Source organism: Petaurus breviceps, unplaced genomic scaffold, assembly GCF_028583685.1.
Source record: "Petaurus breviceps papuanus isolate PSGF00001 unplaced genomic scaffold, PetGlider_PUasm1.0 90804, whole genome shotgun sequence".
Taxonomy (NCBI): Eukaryota; Metazoa; Chordata; class Mammalia; order Diprotodontia; family Petauridae; genus Petaurus; species Petaurus breviceps.
The window spans coordinates 12,014,581-12,034,571 of record NW_027187348.1 but is presented as its reverse complement, the minus strand read 5'-3'; the positions used below and the strand labels follow the sequence as shown (position 1 = coordinate 12,034,571).

The following is a 19,991-nucleotide window of genomic DNA, read 5'->3' as shown; positions in this document are numbered from 1 at the left end:
CTCTTGCATCTTCCTCCTATTCTCTACTCACATGGATACTTACCTGAGTTCATTTTCTCATTACCTCTTGCCTGGATTACTGTAATAACCTTCTTATCTATGTCCCTGCCTCAATAGTTCCACCTCCTCAATGCAAGAAATAAGTCATATTTGATAAATTAATCAGTTATCACGAGGTTACCTAGTAATATTGACTTGTATTTATTTTAAAAATTATGTATTTAAAAGCATTTTATATGCATTTTTTAGTGCAATCCTCGCACTAACCCTATTGGACAAGTAGTAGAAGTATTATTCTATTTTCACAGATTAGGAAATTTGTGAAGTGATGAGAGGAAGAACAGTGTAATGAAAAGAGTATTGGGTCTATACCTGAGCATCAGAGTTGAGGCTCTGAATCTTCCACTTAGTGTCTATGTGACCATAAATAAGTCACTTAACTTTTCTGAACTTCAACTGAGATTATAATATAAACATAATACTTGTGTTATCTCTTTTACATTTGGTTCTTTTTTGCAGGGTGGGAAGGATGGGGAGCTGTTTCACAAGGATGGTACTTTGTAGCTTTAAAGCTCACTATATAAAATCCTCTGTAAGACTCTTGTTATAATGCCTTTTTTGCAGTAGAGAAGTGAGCCTGGGTTCTCTAAGGCTGGGCCAGTGGAGCACAGGCTCTGAGAGATTCTATTATGCTGGAAAGGTTTCAGGTACTTTCCCAGCAGCAGACTGTCTGCCTTCTGACGGCCAGTTCCAAGAGGTTCATCACCATAGACTCCCTGGGTTGTAACGAGTTGCTTAGTCATGACAACCCATGAATAATAAATGCTTGTTGAATTGAATAAAATTGAACGGGCAAGAGAAATTATAATGGTGATTGTTATTCCTATTAATTAATCTTATTGGTTTTCCCAAGAGCAAAGAAGCTATTAAATTTCAGAGCCAACATTTGAACTCAGGTCCCCTGACTCCAGATTCAAATCTCTTTCTATTATTTACCTTCCCGCTCTACTAGAGGTATTCTTAGTGCCCTGTGGCTACAAGTGTCAAAGGAAATATTACTACACATGTCTGCTTTGAGGGTTAAGCAGGAGGCTGTGTGCCCCTGGCCATATGTTTCCTTGGTTATCACCTAAAAAGTGGAACAACTTTATTATACATTCTGCCTTTAAATTCTTTGCTTAAGCCAATACCTCCTACATGCACTGCTGTTGTTCAAATTTATAATATGCAAACCATCCCACACTGGAAATGGACAACCTCAGAAAAAAGGAGTGGAGAAACGTGGGCAGACTCAAACATTTCTATAAACTGCCAATCCTACTCTAGAAAAACAATGCTACTATAGTACAAGTAGAAAGGGTTGGGAAAAATAATTTAAGGATACAAGAAATCAGAATCTTATTAAACTGAAATACACATTGCCTTGCACATAAAGTGAATCAGAGCCAATGCCTGGGTTACTTTCACTTTAGATGCTAAGAAGGTTTAGAATATCCTTGATCAAATGTCTATATGTTCTTTCTTCCACAAAATGGTCTATTGAGTCAAAGTTCTAGAGGTAACAACAGTGCATGAAACAGAAGTTTCATGTGAAGAATAGTAATTCAATGGAGCAGGGTCTCAAGTCTGGAATCTTAATGATAGTAGCTATGGTATTCAGTTTTTGTGGGTACTGAGAATGAGGTCTGAGAAATGTGACATCAGCTGGCATGAGAGGGCATGGAATGGTGAAAGAGAGCAAAAGAAAGGAGAAAGAGAAAGATTTCTGTACTTTTTAAAAATCCAGGGAATAATAATTATATAAATAATTTCCTACATGAACCAAAGACTTCTTTTAAGAAGAAATCTTCCTTGCTGGAATAAAAGAAAATAAATGTAAACTTTTTTTTTTCTTTGACTCATGGAGCAAAAGTTTCACTAACCTAAGAAGGAGTTTACTGTATACAAGAAGGCAAAGACTGGACACATATTGTACCCTAGTAGAACTCTGTCTAAAGAGAGTGTTTTCCATGAACAGTTATTTTGAGAAGCCAGGAAGCTTTCCAAGAAGAAAGTGCATGGGGGTAGAAAATTAAAACCAGGTGGAATCTCAAAGGTTTGGAGAGACACTTTAGACTCAGGGGCTATACATAACCTCCATTTTCTGTTGTCAATATGTCTAACTAAAATTGCTACTCTGAAAGCTCTTCTATTCTGCATTATAAGAGGTACAAAGGAGAAACCACCATGAGTATAGATTTTCTGTTTCGTGTGGAAAATAACCTACTTCCTCTTTGCAAGTTAGATCCATCAATCCATTAAAAGACGTCATTTAAAGTTCATTTTGGATGTCAAACAAGCTGCCCTTTTGCCAAAAGACTATTGTCTCACTTTCATTCATTAAAAAGAAGCTCCATTGGAATACTGGTATTAAAAGTGTATATTCTATAGATAGTACTTGTTACTCTATGGGTCATATATTCTAAAGGTCTATGAACATTACCTTGGTAGGAAATAAATATAAGATTCTCCAATTCGTCCATGCTGGGCAGAAGTGTTTTGTAAACTTCATTCCACATAAAATCTCTGAGGTTTTCCATTCCTGCCTAGGTCTAGTAATCAATTCACCTTATACTTGATTACACATATTGAGATGTACTTAAGAAAGATATACAAAGGTACACAGAATAAATAGGAACCAGAAAATAGAATGTGTGACTTATTCATTTAAATTGCAGTATCAAGTGGGTGAAATGTTAGTTTGATCTCTCATTCTCACTCCCCTAAAAATGTTTTGCCTTTGGGATGATAAGCATTTGTGTCTTGGTATTGATCTGTCATTTATCTCAGGGCATTATGTCTTCAGCAGATGAATGAATGAATTCTTTGAGCATTGCAGCCAAGAGTAGTTTTATTCATTTCAGGGAATATCTATCCTACAAGGGAAAGAAAAAGACATTCATTAAGCATGCACCTATCAAAACAGTTCTTTATGTATTTTTTAGCAAGTTTTGTTTTCAAGAGATGTTATTTCTTCCATGACCACAGGGAAAAAAAATGTTTAAAGCTTCACTTTATGTCATAAGCCAATATTTCACTCACTAACTACTCCATCCTTCAACAGAGGATTTTTTTGGGGGTGTAGGAAGCTATGATGGAGCACCTACTATCTGAATCATTAAGAAATACAACACTAATAATATCACCACATAGTCCTTGTAGTTCTTATTCATCCTTCAAATAATACTTTACAAACTTTTACTAAATACCAAGCTCTGCCCCAGCTGATACCATTTAACTTCAATCGGCCGGCATGCTAGAGACAATACCCAGTAATGGATAATTTCAAAAGGAAATAACAACGGTATAAGACACATCCTAGGCTTCCAGAATTCTTCATTCAATTCAATGCAACACAATTTGGTAAGCATCTATCACTTGCAAGAAGTTTAGAATATAAATCTAATGGAGGATTTGCTCTTAAGGATCTTACAATGAGGAGAAGAGGGTGTTTGGGAAGGAGAGGATAGATAATGGGAAGAGAGGACAAGGATGCAAGTAACTCATATGAGGAAGCAGAAAATAAGTGCAAAGGCAGGGTCTAGGCTCCAGGGATGGGGAACCCGTGGCCTTGCATGTGGCCCTCTAGGTCCTTGGGTGCAGTTGACTGAGTCCAAAGTTTTACAGAACAAATCCTTTTATTAAGGGCATTTGTTCTATAAAGTTCGATTCAGTCAAAGAGCTGTAGTTGAGGATCTAGAGGGCTACATGTGACCTCGAGGCCACAGATTCCCTTTGTGCCCTGCATTATAAGAAATCAGAGGACAGAGAAATAATTTGGGGGCTTGTGGGGGGTTGTTCAACAAAGGGGCAATGCTTATATTATCTTGTCACCAATGCCAGCTTCTGGAGATACACACACAAAACACATATACACACGTACACACACACACACACACATATATATAAACTCATCTTCCTGAGTTTGTCTGGCCTCAGACACTAGTTGTGTGACCCTGGGCAAGTCACTTAACTTTGCCTCAGTTCTTCATCTGTAAAATGAGCTGGAGAAGGAAATGGCAAACCACTCCAGTATCTTTACCAAGAAAACCCCAAATAGGGTTGTGAGAAATCAAATACAACTGAACAAATAAATGTTTGTTGAATGGAAGAATGTTGAAGGAGAAACAATTTCAGCTGATGAATCTAAAAGACACAAACCTGAAAGCATTACATGGCAGATGAGATGACCCTTGGTACTTTGCTCTTCTCATATCTTTGCAGAAAGAGTCCTCCTAAGAAGTTTTTGACTTTTAAGAAAAGAATCTGAAGAAATAGTTTGCATTTCCTTAGATGGAAATAACAACCGATCACATTCAGGAAATTTTTAATTCTGATTTTTCCTTAAGCTAACAAAGAAACCCGGATAAGCAGAACAACTTCAAAAGCTACAGGTTGAACTTACATACTTAAAGAGAAAAGCAAGTTGTTCATACAAGAGACAGGCGATTTCATCTTATTCTTTTCTAAAATGTAGATGAAAATAAATGCCAACTTTATTGGATGATTATTAAGAATAAAATTTAAAAAGTCAAAAGCAAAATAGACTGTCTCTGAAATTTTTCCAGCTATAGATTAAAAAAAAAAAAGAAAGAAACCACAGGCAGTAATTTTTCTCCAGAGTAAGCTCTGGAGTCTGAGAGAAGCAATTAAAAAAAAACAAAACAACAATACTTGCACCAAAATGAATGAATGAATACAATTTTAGAAATTTGGATGTTTCCTTGCCACTCAATGAGGTAAAGACTTGACATATCTTGGAGTTAAAGTTTTGTGTAAGTCACACATTTACTATGAGGAAAATGGGGGAAAATATTGAAAATAATTTTGTAATATTCAAATTAAGCAAATTGCAAATCTTAAATCATTATTGGTATCTCTCAGTATCTCAGAGAGAAAAATATAGTTTTCCTTCTCCTAAGATTACATGATAATTGCGAATTCAAGAGGAAAGAAATAAAAGAAGGGATGAAATTAAATTTTATTATCTTTCTTGTTCATCTTGATGGGAAATAAAAGCAAGATTCTCTAATTTGACTTTGTTCCACACATTATCACTTCAGTCATTGCTTGCAGAGCTGGTTTTCAAATCGTCTTCCAAACAGAATCTCTAGGGGTTTCCATGAAAAGGGTAAACATTTTTAATTGGTGTCTGTTAGCCACCTTCAGGGCCCCCAACTCCACCCCATATTATGAAAGCCAATTTAAAAGAGTTCCATAGCTTCAAAAAGTTCATAAATGATTGGTCTATCAGTCATCAATTGGGTTAACAAAAAAAAAAAAAGAAAGGGAAATTTTCTTTTGGGGAAATTTGGGGCTATTTAAGATGTTAAAATGGAATTATTTAGTCAGTTCTTAGCTATTCAGGGGCTGATTATCCAGGTTACAAATTAATTTATCTCCACCTCAGCTTCTTTTTCTCCTTACCATTTCCTGCCTTCCAGTCATTTTAATTAGGTCATATTACTTACTTGGATAAGAAAGAAGGAAAAAAGAAATCTTAAAATTAGTCAACCAGGCTTCTTGTTAGCATTTCTAGTAAAAAAAAAAAAAAGCTCTTTAGGGAGAAAGGAGACACAATTGTTGAACTGTGGTAGGAAGATTATCTGTGAGCTATTATTTGTGTTAACTTTCTCCCCTATGATTACGGATAATTGAAAATCAGTTGCAGGAAAATATCTGTATAATGAAGTATAATTAGCTCCCTCTATTGACTGAAATGCTTTTCAGCTCTCATCTTAATTTTATTAGGCCCCTTCTGCTGAAAAGCCTGAGGTTTCCTGAATGATTTATAGGACTTTTATTTTTTTTTCTTTTAATACCACACTAACAGGATTGATAAAGGTAGTTTACAACTATGATTTTGATGTACGCTCTCTCTTTGTAGTAGAAGTGCTGTGAGAAGGGAAATAATGAGGAAGGTATGCATAGTTAGGTCAATTCAATCAAGTCCTGGGTTGCTAAGTAAGTGATGACTCATTTTAGATCTGCCTGCATTCATTACTGTAGAGAGGTGTTTCTCTGCTGAGACTCAAGGGAGAAGATGGAATTACATTAATTGCACTGGGAGTGGTAATATGTTTCTTCCATGATCACACACACACACACACACACACACAAAACATATTATGCTTTAACTGCAAAGGGTTTTTGTTTTTTTTTAAGAGTGATGAGTGTTGGGGCAGCTAGGTTGCCTAGTGTGTCCAGCCTCAGACACTTGACACTAGCTGTGTGACCCTGGGCAAGTCACTTAACCTCAATTGCCTTACCAAAAGACAAAAACAAAAAAACAAACAAAAAAAAAGTGTTATGGGTGTCCCCCAGGATGTCCCCAAATAATTGTAGCTTTGCTGGATATCTCACAATTTCAATTTCTTTATAACTATACAGCTAAGTATAGCGTAGGCTTAAAAAAAGCTACATACCTGTTCCCACAAGGCAAGCAACAATTTATACTGTGACAGTGCATGAATGAGGCTGGCTAAGTGGTACAGTGGATAGAATGCTGGGCCTGGAATCAGGAAGACACATCGTTCTGAGTTCAAATCTGGCTTCAGACACTTACTAGCTGTGTGACCTCCTCCCCCCCTGCAAGTCACTTAACCCTGTTTGTTTGTTTCCTTATCTGTAAAATGATCTGGAGAAAGAAATGGCAAATCACCCTAGTATCTATGCCAAGAAAATCCCAAATGAGATCACAAAGAGCTGGACACAACTGAACAACAAGAATGAAGGTTTCTTTGATTTTAGTATCAATCTATTCCTTAGGGGAAAATGAGTGGTTTTGTTTTGTGTTATGTTAATGTGTGTTTAAGAAAAAAAATAATGGGTTCATCAAAAAAAGTAGGGGATGGGTTTTGAGGGGTTGTTTTGGCATGGTAATTATCAACACACCAAGTTTCCTATAATTACATTAGGAGCAGAATCCCTTGAAGCATGTGTGGAGAGAGGTCTGCCTCCTGGTCCCCTTCTGGTGGATCACAATGCTCTGGCCTCTTGCTTAAAGGTGGTTGGAAGCTTTGTATTGTTCCCAGCTACTGGTGGACTCAAACCTTAAGGACTTAAGCATTGGGGTAATACAACAATCTGTTTATAAAGTGGAAGGGAATAAGCATTTATTAAGAGCCTACTGTGTACCAGGTATAGTGCTCATTGCTATTACTCCTCTTACTTCATTAGTTTCCTATGTAAGTCTCCATGACTGAGGCATGAAGTAAAAAAGAACTGTACACTGAGACAGCAAGAGTTACTTTAAAAAAGAAGACAAAGCTTCTGTCTCTCTCTTCCCTTCTGTGCGTATTATTTGGACTTGTGAGAGGGAAGGGAGATAAATACCCTTTCCAGCAGGATGCATCCTCCATGAGATGCTCTACCAGATAAGCCTCCCTCCTACTACTAGAAATATTTCTTCAGATTTTTTGCATCAGCAGGTTCTGTATTTAACACTATATAATTAGCACATTTATATAAATGCTATATATGCATATGATAAAGACATGCAACTTTAAAACACAACTAGTACCTCGAATCAGAGAACATTAGAACTGGCCTAAGAGGCCACTTAATTTAACTCTTCTTTTTACAGAAGCTGGGGGACCATCTCCAGTTGTCTTGATCTATATCTTGCCACTGGACCCAGATGGCTCCTGAGGAGAAGGTGAGGCTGGTGACCTCAAACAGCCCTCCCTCACTTAAATCCAGTTCATTTGAGAGTCATGGCATCGCCTTCTTGATGTCACGGCCCTCTTCAAGAAGGACAAACAATAGCAACTTCGGCTGAGAGGAGAAGTGATCCACCCACCACCCACCGTGATGTGGGGAGTTAAGAGACAGAAAACCAGGACTCCCTCTCCTGGCTTAGACAATAAAGGGAGCATCCTGAAGAGGGGGAAGTAGTAGATGTCGATTCATAGGCCCAAGGTTTGAATCTTGGTTCTGCTATTTATTACTTGTACGACCTCTGGAAAGTCACTTCATCTCTCTGGGCCTGTTTCCTCATCTGTAACATAAGGTCAGTTGGATTTCATTGATGTCTAAGACCCATAGAAGATCTAAATAAGTCAAACAGTCAAGAAGTATTTATTAAAAACCTACCATGTGTGCCAGGCAAGGGGTACAGAGTACAAAAAAATGAAACAGTCTGTACTCCCAGTGAGCTTATGTTCTAATGGGAGAGACAACTAGTACCTATAAAAATTGAGAAAAAATAAATACAAAGTTAATAATAAACATATATATGCCTATTTATATTTTGTGGACATATATGCACCTGCACACAGTAACAAAGAAGTAGGCACTTAATAAATGTATACGTGATTGCTTATATTTCAGACATGTATGCATATATTTAATAAATTCTTGGTGACGAACTAAATCGCCAGAGAAAACGGTGGTTTGACAGGAAGGGCCCTAGCAGCTGGAGGGGAAGGGGAAGGCTTTCGTGCACAAGCTCTAAAGCCCACCACCCCCTGACTACCACCAGTCGTGACCGAGGAACGAGGAAACCCATTCCAAAACTACATATCCCAGGAGGACCGCGAATACACTCTTCTATTCCTCCTTTCCCACTAAACACGTGGGTCAGTCGTGTGCGGAAGAACTACAATTCCCAGGATACTCTAGTCGAGGGGGCGCTCTGCGCATGGGCATTGCCCCTCTGAGGTAGAGCGGTCAGTTTGAAGCTATGCTTGGCGCTCCATGGAAACTCGCTTTCCTGAAGTAGTGTCGCGAACTGAGGGGCTCCGGACAGGCGTTGGGGTGAGGGTCCTGGGGGCTCAGGGGGGCAGGGGATGGAGAGGGTGGCGATGAGCCCGGGCTTCAGACTGGGCCCCGCCGACGCTGAGTCGCTTCACCTCGGGAGGTGCGGACGGAGGGGCAGGGGAGGCTCGCCTGCTCCTATCGGGGCGATCGACAAGGCTAGCCTCTCACTTACAGCTGAAGAAACTGAGGCCCAGAGGGAGAAGGGACCCGTCTGAGATCATAGTTAATCAACGACAGCCCATGAAACCCTAAGCCAGGACTCTTTCCTCTAGATAAACCTCCTTCCTTCCACTTTGGGTGCCTCCCTGTTTCCAGGCCGCTAGGTGGCAGGGTGGATAGAACGCTGGGCCTGGAGTCCGGAAGACCAGAGTTCAAATGTAGCCTGTCACTGCCTGGCGCCATGTAACCCTGGGCAAGTCAAGGGAACTTCGGTTTGCCGTAATCCACTGGAGAAGGAAATGGCAAACAACTCCAGTATCTTTGCCAAAAAAAAAAAAAAAAAAAAAAAACCAACACAAAAAAACCCTACGGTCATTGTCGGTGGCAAGAAGACACGTTGACTACTGAACAACAAATGACCTGTTATGCCCATCCTCAAGGACTTTACCAGCACAGTACAAACTCTAGGCCTGGATCTGGAGCCAGAGGTCCTGAGTTTGAGTCTCTGTTCTGATACTACTTATATATAAAGGTCATTTAAATTCTCTAGGCCTCCTTTGCTTTATCTGCACAATTAGAGGTTTAGACTAGAATGACAATTTTTAGCTTTTTTTGGGTGCCATGTCCCACTTTGGCAATCTGTATCATGGCTACATCACAGCTGCTGAGAAACGACCTTTTTCAAGCCAGGGTAATGTTAAGCTGAAAATAAGAAATTAACAAAAACAATTATCACTGGTCCAATGATATGAATGTTGTCACTTTTTAATTACAGATGGATTTGAATATTGTAACAGCCAGACCAGTCCTCTCCCCAGTGAACATCAATGCTATAACTCCGGAGACATTCACTGCACTTCAAAAGAGGATGAGAATAGCAGAAGAGCAGTCAAATACCTTAATGAATGATCTGATAATGTTAGGTTTGGGTGGACAAAGGTAACATGAGATCAGCTAGATTTGTTTAGTTTGTAGAACTTTATTGGTTACTCATTCCTTATTAATAAAAGCTCCAGTTTAGAAATTTATTTTGGAATTCAATTTAAAAAGTGGAAGTTTTGAGGGACAGAAAAATGCTTGAAGTAGTTGGAAAGCACAGTTTCTTAGAAACTTATTAATAGAATGAATCTATAGCTTCCTCTCCTCTCTCATGACAATAGCAACTGTTGATTTAATAGATGAAATGCTGATCCTGGCAGCAGGAAATCCTCAGTTCAAATCCCACTTCAGAAACTTAATAGCTATGTGACCCTGGGCAAGTCACTGTTATAGGAATGTAAATTTTTAAGATCTTCCCTGCCCCTAGGTTAAGTGCACCTGGAGCCTGTGGTGGGAGGCTTGTTTTTCAGGAATGCTTGGTGCTTTGTGATTGGGCAGTGGGTCTAGAGGATTGTTACATTCTCTGAGCCTGGAGAAGGCCATATAATCCCTGATGAGAGACTTTGTTTTGGGGCTCATTTTGAGAACTGTTGTGTGATTTGACCAGGTGAGACTCTGGGCAGCCGGTTGAGAGGTCCCCCCTCCCCACCTTTGAAAAACCCAGATGTTGATGTTTGGACAGTTTGGAAGCCTGTCTGCTTGAAATGTTTCTGTCTGTATACTCTGAAGTTCCAGGTGCTGACCTTTTTCCTCTGAACTAGGTAAATGATATGTTTGATTGATTAAAGCAAGATTGTTAACCCATTTTGAGTTGCTTTCCTTTAGAAAAGCAGATGTAAGAACCTGTGTTGGCAACCATGCTGGGGTGCTTGCTGCTACAGTCACATAAAATATATATATCTGCCTCAGTTGTAAAATGGGGATAATAATAGCACCTACCTTGCAGGTTATTGTAAGAAACTAATGAGATATTTGTAAAAGTGCCTGGCACACAGAAGGCGCTATGTAAATGCTTATTTCCCCCTTCCCTTTTTCCTCAAATATTATTTTCATTGTAGCCTTCTCCTTTTCAGGAATCTACAGTAGTTCCTTATTGTCCATCTCACTCCTCAACCTAATATTCATTTGACTCCCTTGTACCTTTTTATCCTATCTCATATTCAAACTCAATTTTTCCACACAAAACACATTTGTCGTCTTCTAAATACAAATTGTTTATTTTCAACTCCATGAATTTACTGGAGTCATCACCTTTCCAGTAGAGAATGTTTTCTTTTTACCTCTCCACCAATCTCAGTTTTTTTTTCCTAAAACCTGGCTCAAAACTCCCTTTTCCCCGGAAACCTTCCTCAAATAGCCTAACTAACATCATTTAGCAGTTTGGTATTTAATTTCATTTGTTATTTTGTAGTTGTAGTTGTACCTTGATTGATAACTGTTCTTGGGGGGGGAGGAGAGGGGGGGAAAGGAGGCAGGACCGTTTGTATACTTTTTATAACCAGATTTTAAGCTGCTTGTAAAAAACTTTGCCTCAGTTCTTTGGCAGTTCCTAGGATGGGGAGGGAGGGGGAGTTAGTGAGACAAAGCAATTAAAGCCATTTGATTTAAATTTCTAGACTGGAACATTATATCTAATTAATTTCCTATGAAAAATGCATTCTTCTTGTAAAGATTGTATCAAATAACTGAGGAAGAAGTTTCATTGTTAGAAAACAAACCATACATTTTATAGCAACTATATATTTTCAGATTAATGTTGCAGCTACCTGGACAAACTGAATGATTTTTTGATTATTTTCCACATTGAATATAAAGCTTAGAATACCAAAACTGGTTCTGAAGTCATTGGGAAGTGAATTAGTCATCTCTAGTCCAATAATGATATCTAGCATAAAACACTTCATTACATGTAATAGGCCCTAAATAAATTTTGATTATATTGAACAGTAATCATGGATTTGACATTTTTATGGTAAAAACAATTATCACAAATAAGAACAAACAGATAATTTTATTTTTAAAAATTTTTATTCATTTTAAACTTAAATACAAAGTGAGAAAAGAAAAGAGAACATGAGAGGATTCAATATAAAACAAAAAAAATTTCCATTTCATGAAAACCTATGTAATAAATCCTACCCATTATTTTCAAAGTAATCAAGATTTTCTGTGCTTCCTTCTAGGTTTTCTTTTGTTCTCTGCTGTGCATTTCTTATTTTATTTTTTTCTCCCTCCCTCCCCCCATCCATCCTAAAGAAGGCTACAATTACATATGAATACCTTATATATCTATAAGTATACACACATGTTTACATATACATATATGTAAGACCATACTATGCATATTTTTGTCATTTCTTTCTATGGAGGTGGATAGCCTCTTTCTTCATAAATCTAAGTCTTTCCTTGTTTTCCTAAATCAATAGCTCATCATTTCTTACATCACAGCAGTATTCTATCACAGTCATATTCTATCAGTCTATCACAGGCTTCGTTTAGCTATTGCCCAATTGAAGAGCATGTATCATGTTAGCCTATCTGATAGTTGTAAAATGGTATCTCAAAGTTGTTTTAATTTACATTAATCAATAAGACTTAGGGCATTTTCTCACACGATTGTATATAGTCTTAAATTTCTTCATTGAAATGTTGGATACTATTGAACTTTGAATAAGTACACTAGGTTGAACCATTATGCCATGCTATAAATCTAAGAATTTCCAGGGACTATCATTTTGGCAGCCACTGAATCTCATATGTGGACATGTATAGTGGGTACTATCAGTTTCCTCTGGCAAAGATAATGCTTTTTCCTGTCTGATGGTATTTACCAATTTGAGTATATGCTCCAAGGGATTTCTGGGGCCTCTACCACTTTGTAGTAGCTCATGGAGAAGGCAGTTGTACATTAGCTGCTTAGAGTTGTTGGTTTGTGTGAATGATTTTGTATTTGGGAAAATACTGGAAGAACATATAGATTACTGAAGATGTTTCTGAAGTTTAGTGACTGTTTAGAGTAAACAATCATTGTATTACTTTAAAGCTTCTCAATGATTTTATTAGTCGATATATGGCAGTGAGACCTTTTATTCCATACACAAGTTGGAGTTTTTGGCCTTCAAACAGGATGTCACTGAAAAGTTTTGAACCAATATGGAGTTCTATTTCAGGTATGGACAAACAACAGCCCTTTGACTATAGTCTGATAAGTACTAAGTAAAATGACACCAGCCAGAAATGTTAATGGTTAATGTTAATATACAACTATGAGGTTAGTGTGTATTACTGGTCAGAGAAAACCAACATGGATAGATGCCCTATCTTGTAGTCCCTATGCATCAGAAGCCATGATAATCCCAATGGAGGAGGTGACAGCATCTATAACATGAAGGGAGTAGAACCTTTAATAGAGAAAACTGACTGAAACATAATCTAGGTGAGTGCTATTCTTGAAAGTATATGATACAGCTTTTAGCCAACCCTCTGCCCAGATTGAGCAACCGTGGCAACCAATGGCAAATCCAACTTCAGGATGATAATAGTAATATTGGCCAAGAGGAAGGATGTAACCTTTGAGAAATCAGACTGCATTCACCTTAAAGCATGCCCCTGTCATTAGTAGTGTAAGAAGTTGGAGGAGTGATATGAAGTCCTCTATTGGATAATAACCAGTTCTACATGAGGTAAGAGAAGTCAATGAACACTACACAAAAGCCTTTGTTTATGAAGGCCCTCCATGATATTTTAGAAATCTAGGTCAAGAGAAAACTCTAGATCTAATTCAGTCAATTAAAAAAAAAAAAACATTTACTGAGCACCTATTCTGTGGAATTTCTACAGAGAGAAAATCTAGAGAATTATGACTAGTGTGCCATTCAGCTGGGACACTAGTTGAAAGAGGCCAACTGCCAACTTCAGTCTTGCATTTGAATAGCAGAAAAGAACAAGAAATAATATAATGCTTGAATTTGCTATCAGGAATTTAAACAGAGGTATAATCCTATAACTAAATCATACTGTTGGGAAAATACAAGAGTAGGTCTGTGAAGTGTCCCTTTATACCAAGTCATCAGGAGACTAGATTGTCTAAAAATATATCAAGAGAACAATTGGAGCCCCGTGAATATCATTTATTGCAACCACTTGTAGCCTTCATGAGAGTTAATAAGCTGATGCAGAGGAGGACAAGATACACAAAAACAAAGAAAATGAGTTCACAAAGGACTTACTATCAAATGTACCATTTGATATTTTACACTATATGATGCTCTACATGGGAAGATTTCTGTGAGAATCCAGATGAAGAAGCAGCTGAATTTGGTTATACTCTTTTTTTAAAGTGTTTAATTTTCTCCCAATTACACGTAAAAATAATTTTAATATTCATTATTTTTTTTTAAGTTTTAATTTCTAAATTCTATTCCTCCCTCTTTCCACTCCCCCCTCCCTGAGACAATAAGCAATCAAGTATAGGTTATACAATGTGCAGTCATGTAAAACATTTCCATATTAGTCATTTTGTGGAAGACTCAAACAGAAGGAAAGAGAGAGAGAATAAAAGGAAGGAAGAGAAAGAAGGAAGGAAGGAAAATAATATGTTTGTTCTGTATTCAGGTGCCATCAGTTCTTTCTCTAAAGACAGCATTTTTTTCCTCATGAGCCCTTTGGGATTGTCTTGAATCATCGTATTGCTAAGAATACCTAAGTTGTTTATAGATATTCATTGTACAATATTGCTCGTACTATGTACAATGTTCTCCTGCTTCTGCTCACTTTGTATCAGTTCATGTAAGTCTTTACAGGTTTTTCTGAAATCATGCTGCTCATCAATTCTTATAGCACAATGCTATTCCATTACAATCATATACAACAACTTGTTCAGCCATTCCCCAATTGTTGGGCATCCCCTTAATTTGGACTATACCCTTGAGAGATTGTAAAAGGTAGTAATGTGGCCCTAACCTGAGGGAGAATCCTACCTGCCTTTTCTGCCTACCTATTTTTTAGCTTTGGAGATCCCAAGAGAATTGAGAGGCAAATTGTGTGATGGAAAAAGTGCTGGTTTAGTGGATAGATGATCAAAGGATATGAAAAGGCAGTTTTCAAAGGAAGAAATTTAAGCTATCAATAACCATAGGAAGAAATGTTGTAAATAGCCAGTAATTAGGAAAATGCAAATTCAAGCAAATCTGAGATTCCATATCATACTTATTAGATTGGAAAAGTTGACAAAGATAGAAAATGTTGGAGGGGTTGTGGGGAAAAAAAGACATATTAAGGCACTATAGGTAGAGCTGTGAATTTGTCCAGCCAATTCCGGAACACAGTTTGGAACTGTGCCTCAAACATTAAGGAAATGCATATACTCAAGGAAAAGGAGTGACAAAGTACTAGAAACAAAGAGGGGTTCCCATCAATTGAGGAATGTCTAAACAAATTAAAATTTATGAATGCAATGGGAATTGGTAAAAAGAATACTTTCAGAGAAACATGGGAAAGACTCATATGCAGTATTGCAGAGTGAAATGAGCAGAACCAGGAGAACAGTTTGTACAATAACAGCATTGGAAAGACAGAAAACTATAAAGGTCTTAAGAACCTGATAAATGCAAGGACCAACCATGATTCCAAAGTACTAGTGATGAAGAATGTTATCTACCTCCTTACAGAGAGGTGATGGACTTAATATGCAGAATGAGACACATTTTTGGACATGGACAATATAGGAATGTGTTTTGCTTGACTATACATATTTGTTACAAGGTTATTTTTTCTTATTCAGTAGGAGTAGTGAATTCAAAGAGAGAGAAAATAGTTTTTGTTAATTGGAAAAAAATTAAACTAAATTTTTTCAAAAGAAAGATACCTGGGGCAGCTAAGTGGCTCAGTGAGCAGTGCCGGCCCTGGAGTCAGGAGGACCTGAATTCAGTTCTGGCCTCAGACACTTAGCGCGCACGCGCACACACACACACACACACACACACACGTAACCATGTGACCTTGGGCAAGTCACTTAACCCCAATTGCCCCCAAAAAGCAAAAAAAAAAAAAAAGCTGCTGTAATATGTTTGTACATATAGGAACTTTTTCTCCTTTGTTTTTAGGTCTAGGCAGGAGTACATTTGGTTCACAGAACATGCACTGTTTAGTAACTTTTTGTGTATAATTCCAAATTACTTTCCAAAGTGGTTGTTCCCATTTAAAATAACTACAAAGTATATAAAATACTTGGTAGTCTACCTCCTAAGAAATACACAAGAACTCTATTATTTGTACTTTGTTCTCAAAGAGTACCATGACATCAGGGAGATGATGCCATGACATGCAAGTGATTTGGATGTAAGTGAGGAAGGGCTGTGCAAAGTCATCAGCCTCACTTTCTCCCCTGGACTCATCTGGGTCCAGTGGCAACAAATAGATCAGGATGACTGGAAATGGCCCTGGATGTAGTGAGAGAACTTATCATGTCTTAATTACAAGAACTATATAAATACAATTACAAACCACTATTTACAAAAATACAGTCCAAAATAATGGAATATTAACTTCTTATGAGAATTAGTCAAAATGAGAAAATGACAATACTACCCAAATTAATTGTGAATTCAGTGCCAATCAAACTCCCAGAGGATTGTTTTACAGAACTAGAAAAATAACAATTCATATGGAGGCAAAAAAGTCAAGAATGTGAAAGGAAATAATGAAAAAAAAACAAAACGCATGTGACTTAGTATTACCAGATCTCAAAGTCTACTACAAAACAGTATTCCCCAATAATTTGGTATTGGTTAAAAATAGATCAGTCAGAAGTACAGATTAAGTATGCACTAGGGCAAATCAAAATTTACAGAAGTAAACAAACATAGTATCCCTGTATTCAGTAAATACAAAGAGTAGCTAATGGGATAAGAACTCATTATTTGATAAGAACCTCTGGGAAAATTGGATAGTAGCATGGAAGAAATTAACTTTAGACCAACACCTCATACCCAATACCAAGTAAACGCCAAACAAATATATGACCTAGATATAAAGAAATCATATCATAAATTAGAGAAGCATGGAAAAAATAATCAGATTTGTTGATAAGAGAATAGTTTACAGCAGAACAAGGGATAAGGAAGATCATAGAACATAAAATGAACAATTTTTATCAATAAAATTAAAAACATTTTGCAAAAACAAATCCAATAAAGTTAAGATTAAAAAAGAAACAATCAATTGGGAAAATATTTACAGGAAATTTCTCTGATAAAAATCTTATTTCCAAGATATGTAAGGAACTAATCCAAATTTATAGAAATGAGCCATTTGGAGAAAAGAAATATGATCTCATGGTATGACACCAATTTAATTTAATTTAAAGAGATTCTTGAGAATGAAATTCAACAGTGCAATTTCAAATGTAATGAAAGAAAGGGAAAAATATAGAAATTTATATGACTACAGAGGGAACTTAGATGAGCTCATATTTTAAAAGGTTATGTAATAGCTAATAATAATAGCCAGTATTTATAGTGTTTTAAGGTTTGCAAAGTGCATTTCCAAGTATTATATCATTTTATCTTCATAATTCTGTGAGGTAGGTGCTTTTATTATCCCAATTTTACAGATGAGAAAACTGAGGCAGACATAATTTAAGTGACTTATCAAGATAACACCAACTAGTAAATTGTGTCTGGAGCTGGATCTGAATTCATGTCTTCTTGACTCTAGGCCCAACATTCTATCCAGTGTGCCACCTCACTGCCCATAATGTACAAATGATAGAAGCAAAGGCACAGAAAATTTACACAGGTGATTGGTTTTTGTAGGTATTGTGGAAGAAGCTTTACTGTTAAATTTCTAGTTAGAACTGCCCAAAATTGGAAGGGACTACCTCGAGATAGTAAGTTACCTACCACAAGAGTTCTTTACACTGAAGTTTTATGATCTATTGTTGGGGGAATTCATGCCTCTTGTAGGAGATGGCTAGATGAATTGTAAGGACCCTTCTAACTCTTAAGATTCCTTCAATTTAACTGTCCTTAGGACTGACACATGGAAGAAGGATTAGCCTTTGCTGCTTAGTCTTAGTGGGGAAATCTGAGATCAGTGAGTAGAAGTTACAGGAAGATAGACTTGTTTCACTGAAGGAAGAATTTCCTAATAATTATAACTGCTTAAAAATGGAACTGCTCCACCAGGAGATAGTGCTTTCACCACAACTGAAGGTACTCTGGCAATACTGTAATACAAAATGAATTACTCTGGCAAAAATAAAAAAATTTTAACAATAGTTGGGGATATTATATAGGTGACTCATGCTTCAGGTGGGAGTTGAACTCTAAAAGGAAATTTAATTAGTTTCTCCTGACTCTGAGATTTTATAAGTAACATCAGACTTTATTTTGCTTTATTTTATAAATTTTTCTCAAAATTCACATGAATATGTTGTCTCTGGTACACTGTAAATAGGGATTGCCTTCTGTTTCTTCATTATTTGTTTTTGTTTTAACATGGTTTATAACCTTTACGTAGGACTTTTCCCACATAAATCATTTTAAAGTCTTTTTTAAAAATCACTGATTTTTATTCATTTTGTACTGCCCTTCTCCTTATCACATGATAATAATATTACATTTGTTTAACATTTTAAATTTGCAAAACACTTTGTGAATATCTAATTTGAGCCTCACAAAACCCCTTGAATTAGGTGTTATAGATGTTATCCTCATTTTACAGACAAGAAGACAGCTTCAGAGAGGTTAAGTGATTTGCCAAGGGTTTTGAACCCAAATATTACTGGGTTCTTTATTATCTGCCATACTGTGTTGCTCCTCTGTTCTGCATTACTTTGAACTGTTAAGAATATCACTAATTTATTTAATAATATTTAGTGCAAATGATAACCAGTTTCATAACTCTTATGTGCTGACTTCAAAACAACTGAGACTAGCACAGTAAAGTTTGTAGGAGTTAATTTTGTCACATCCATCTTTTAAATTAGTCCTCAGACTCTTTCTGCAGTACCTTTAGAGGATTCTGAGAACCAGAAGATCATTCATCCTCTCCAGACCAGGGGTCCTTTTGTGGGAGAAAATAATGTTTTGTGGAAGAACTGTGAATCTCTGGTGAATCGTATGTGCCGACTAGAAAGCATCATGCAAAATCTGAAGGCGAAAATCTCACAACTTCAGATTAAAAAAGAGTTCAATCCGCAGAATTCAGGTATAGAGAGAAAACAATGAAAGCACAAGTCTGGTACTTTCCTTAGAACTTAATATGCTTATTTTTTTTTCTTCTTTCTTTTTTTTAAATTAAATTTTATGTGTATTTTTAGTTTCCATCATTCATTTCCACAAGATTTTGAGTTACAGATTTTCTCCCTGTCTTTCCCCTACCCACCACCCCAAAACAGCGATCCCACTGTATACCCCGTCCCCCAATCTGCTCTCTCCTATATCCTTCCCCTTCCTTTTCTCTTCTTTCTGATGCTTGTTTTGGGTATAATGATGCTCCACGGTCTTGTATTGTCATATAGTTTATATGAAAAATCAGCTAACTGCACTACAGGAAGCTCATCCACAAGACCTGAGGGAGATGCATCTGGAAGTCATGAATTTGCATAATCAACTGAAAGATATGAAGGAAGAAGAAAAGGCACAAGATGAAGTTCAGAGGTTGAGTGCTGTGCTGGAGACTGCAGCAACAGCAAAGGTTTGATCCTAGTGTTGTATTCATTTAAGTTCATGCTTAGAGGATGATAGGACCTGAGTCAGTCTTTGAAGACTAACTTTTAAAAGTAGATTATGGCAACTTTCGTATTCTTTTGCTGGTACATAGTAGGTGTTGAATAAATGCTTGTTGACTTGAGACTAAATACCCACACTGAAGCTTTCAAGCTTCTGGGTGGTATCAGCAATCACATATTGGAGTTCCTCCGATTTGCAAGGTACCAGAGGGGAGGAAGTATGATTGTCCCTGAAATGAAAGGCCTAACAACCAAAAAATAAAAAGTTAAATGATAGGAAACTGTAATGGAAGAGATGTTATAGGGAAGTACAAGATTCTTTACCAAATGATAGACAATAAGTGCTATGGATTCAGAAGACATTGATATCCCACTGGTCTGGGAAGGAGATTGGACCTTACCTGTGCCTTGATTGATATTA

General features: G+C 37.0%; 1 protein-coding gene across 1 annotated transcript in view; it reads left to right on the top strand.

Annotated features, from left to right (window-relative positions):
• The first annotated feature begins 8,665 nt into the window (after positions 1–8,665).
• Positions 8,666–19,991, top strand: part of CCDC150 (coiled-coil domain containing 150) — a 127,290-nt gene continuing 115,964 nt past the window's right edge. Inside the window, exons 1-4 of the mRNA XM_069070165.1 lie at positions 8,666–8,796; positions 9,734–9,897; positions 18,827–19,047; positions 19,361–19,536. Of these exons, the coding sequence (XP_068926266.1) occupies positions 8,737–8,796; positions 9,734–9,897; positions 18,827–19,047; positions 19,361–19,536 (621 nt within the window). The 5' untranslated portion in view covers positions 8,666–8,736. The remainder of the gene's footprint in view (positions 8,797–9,733; positions 9,898–18,826; positions 19,048–19,360; positions 19,537–19,991) is intronic.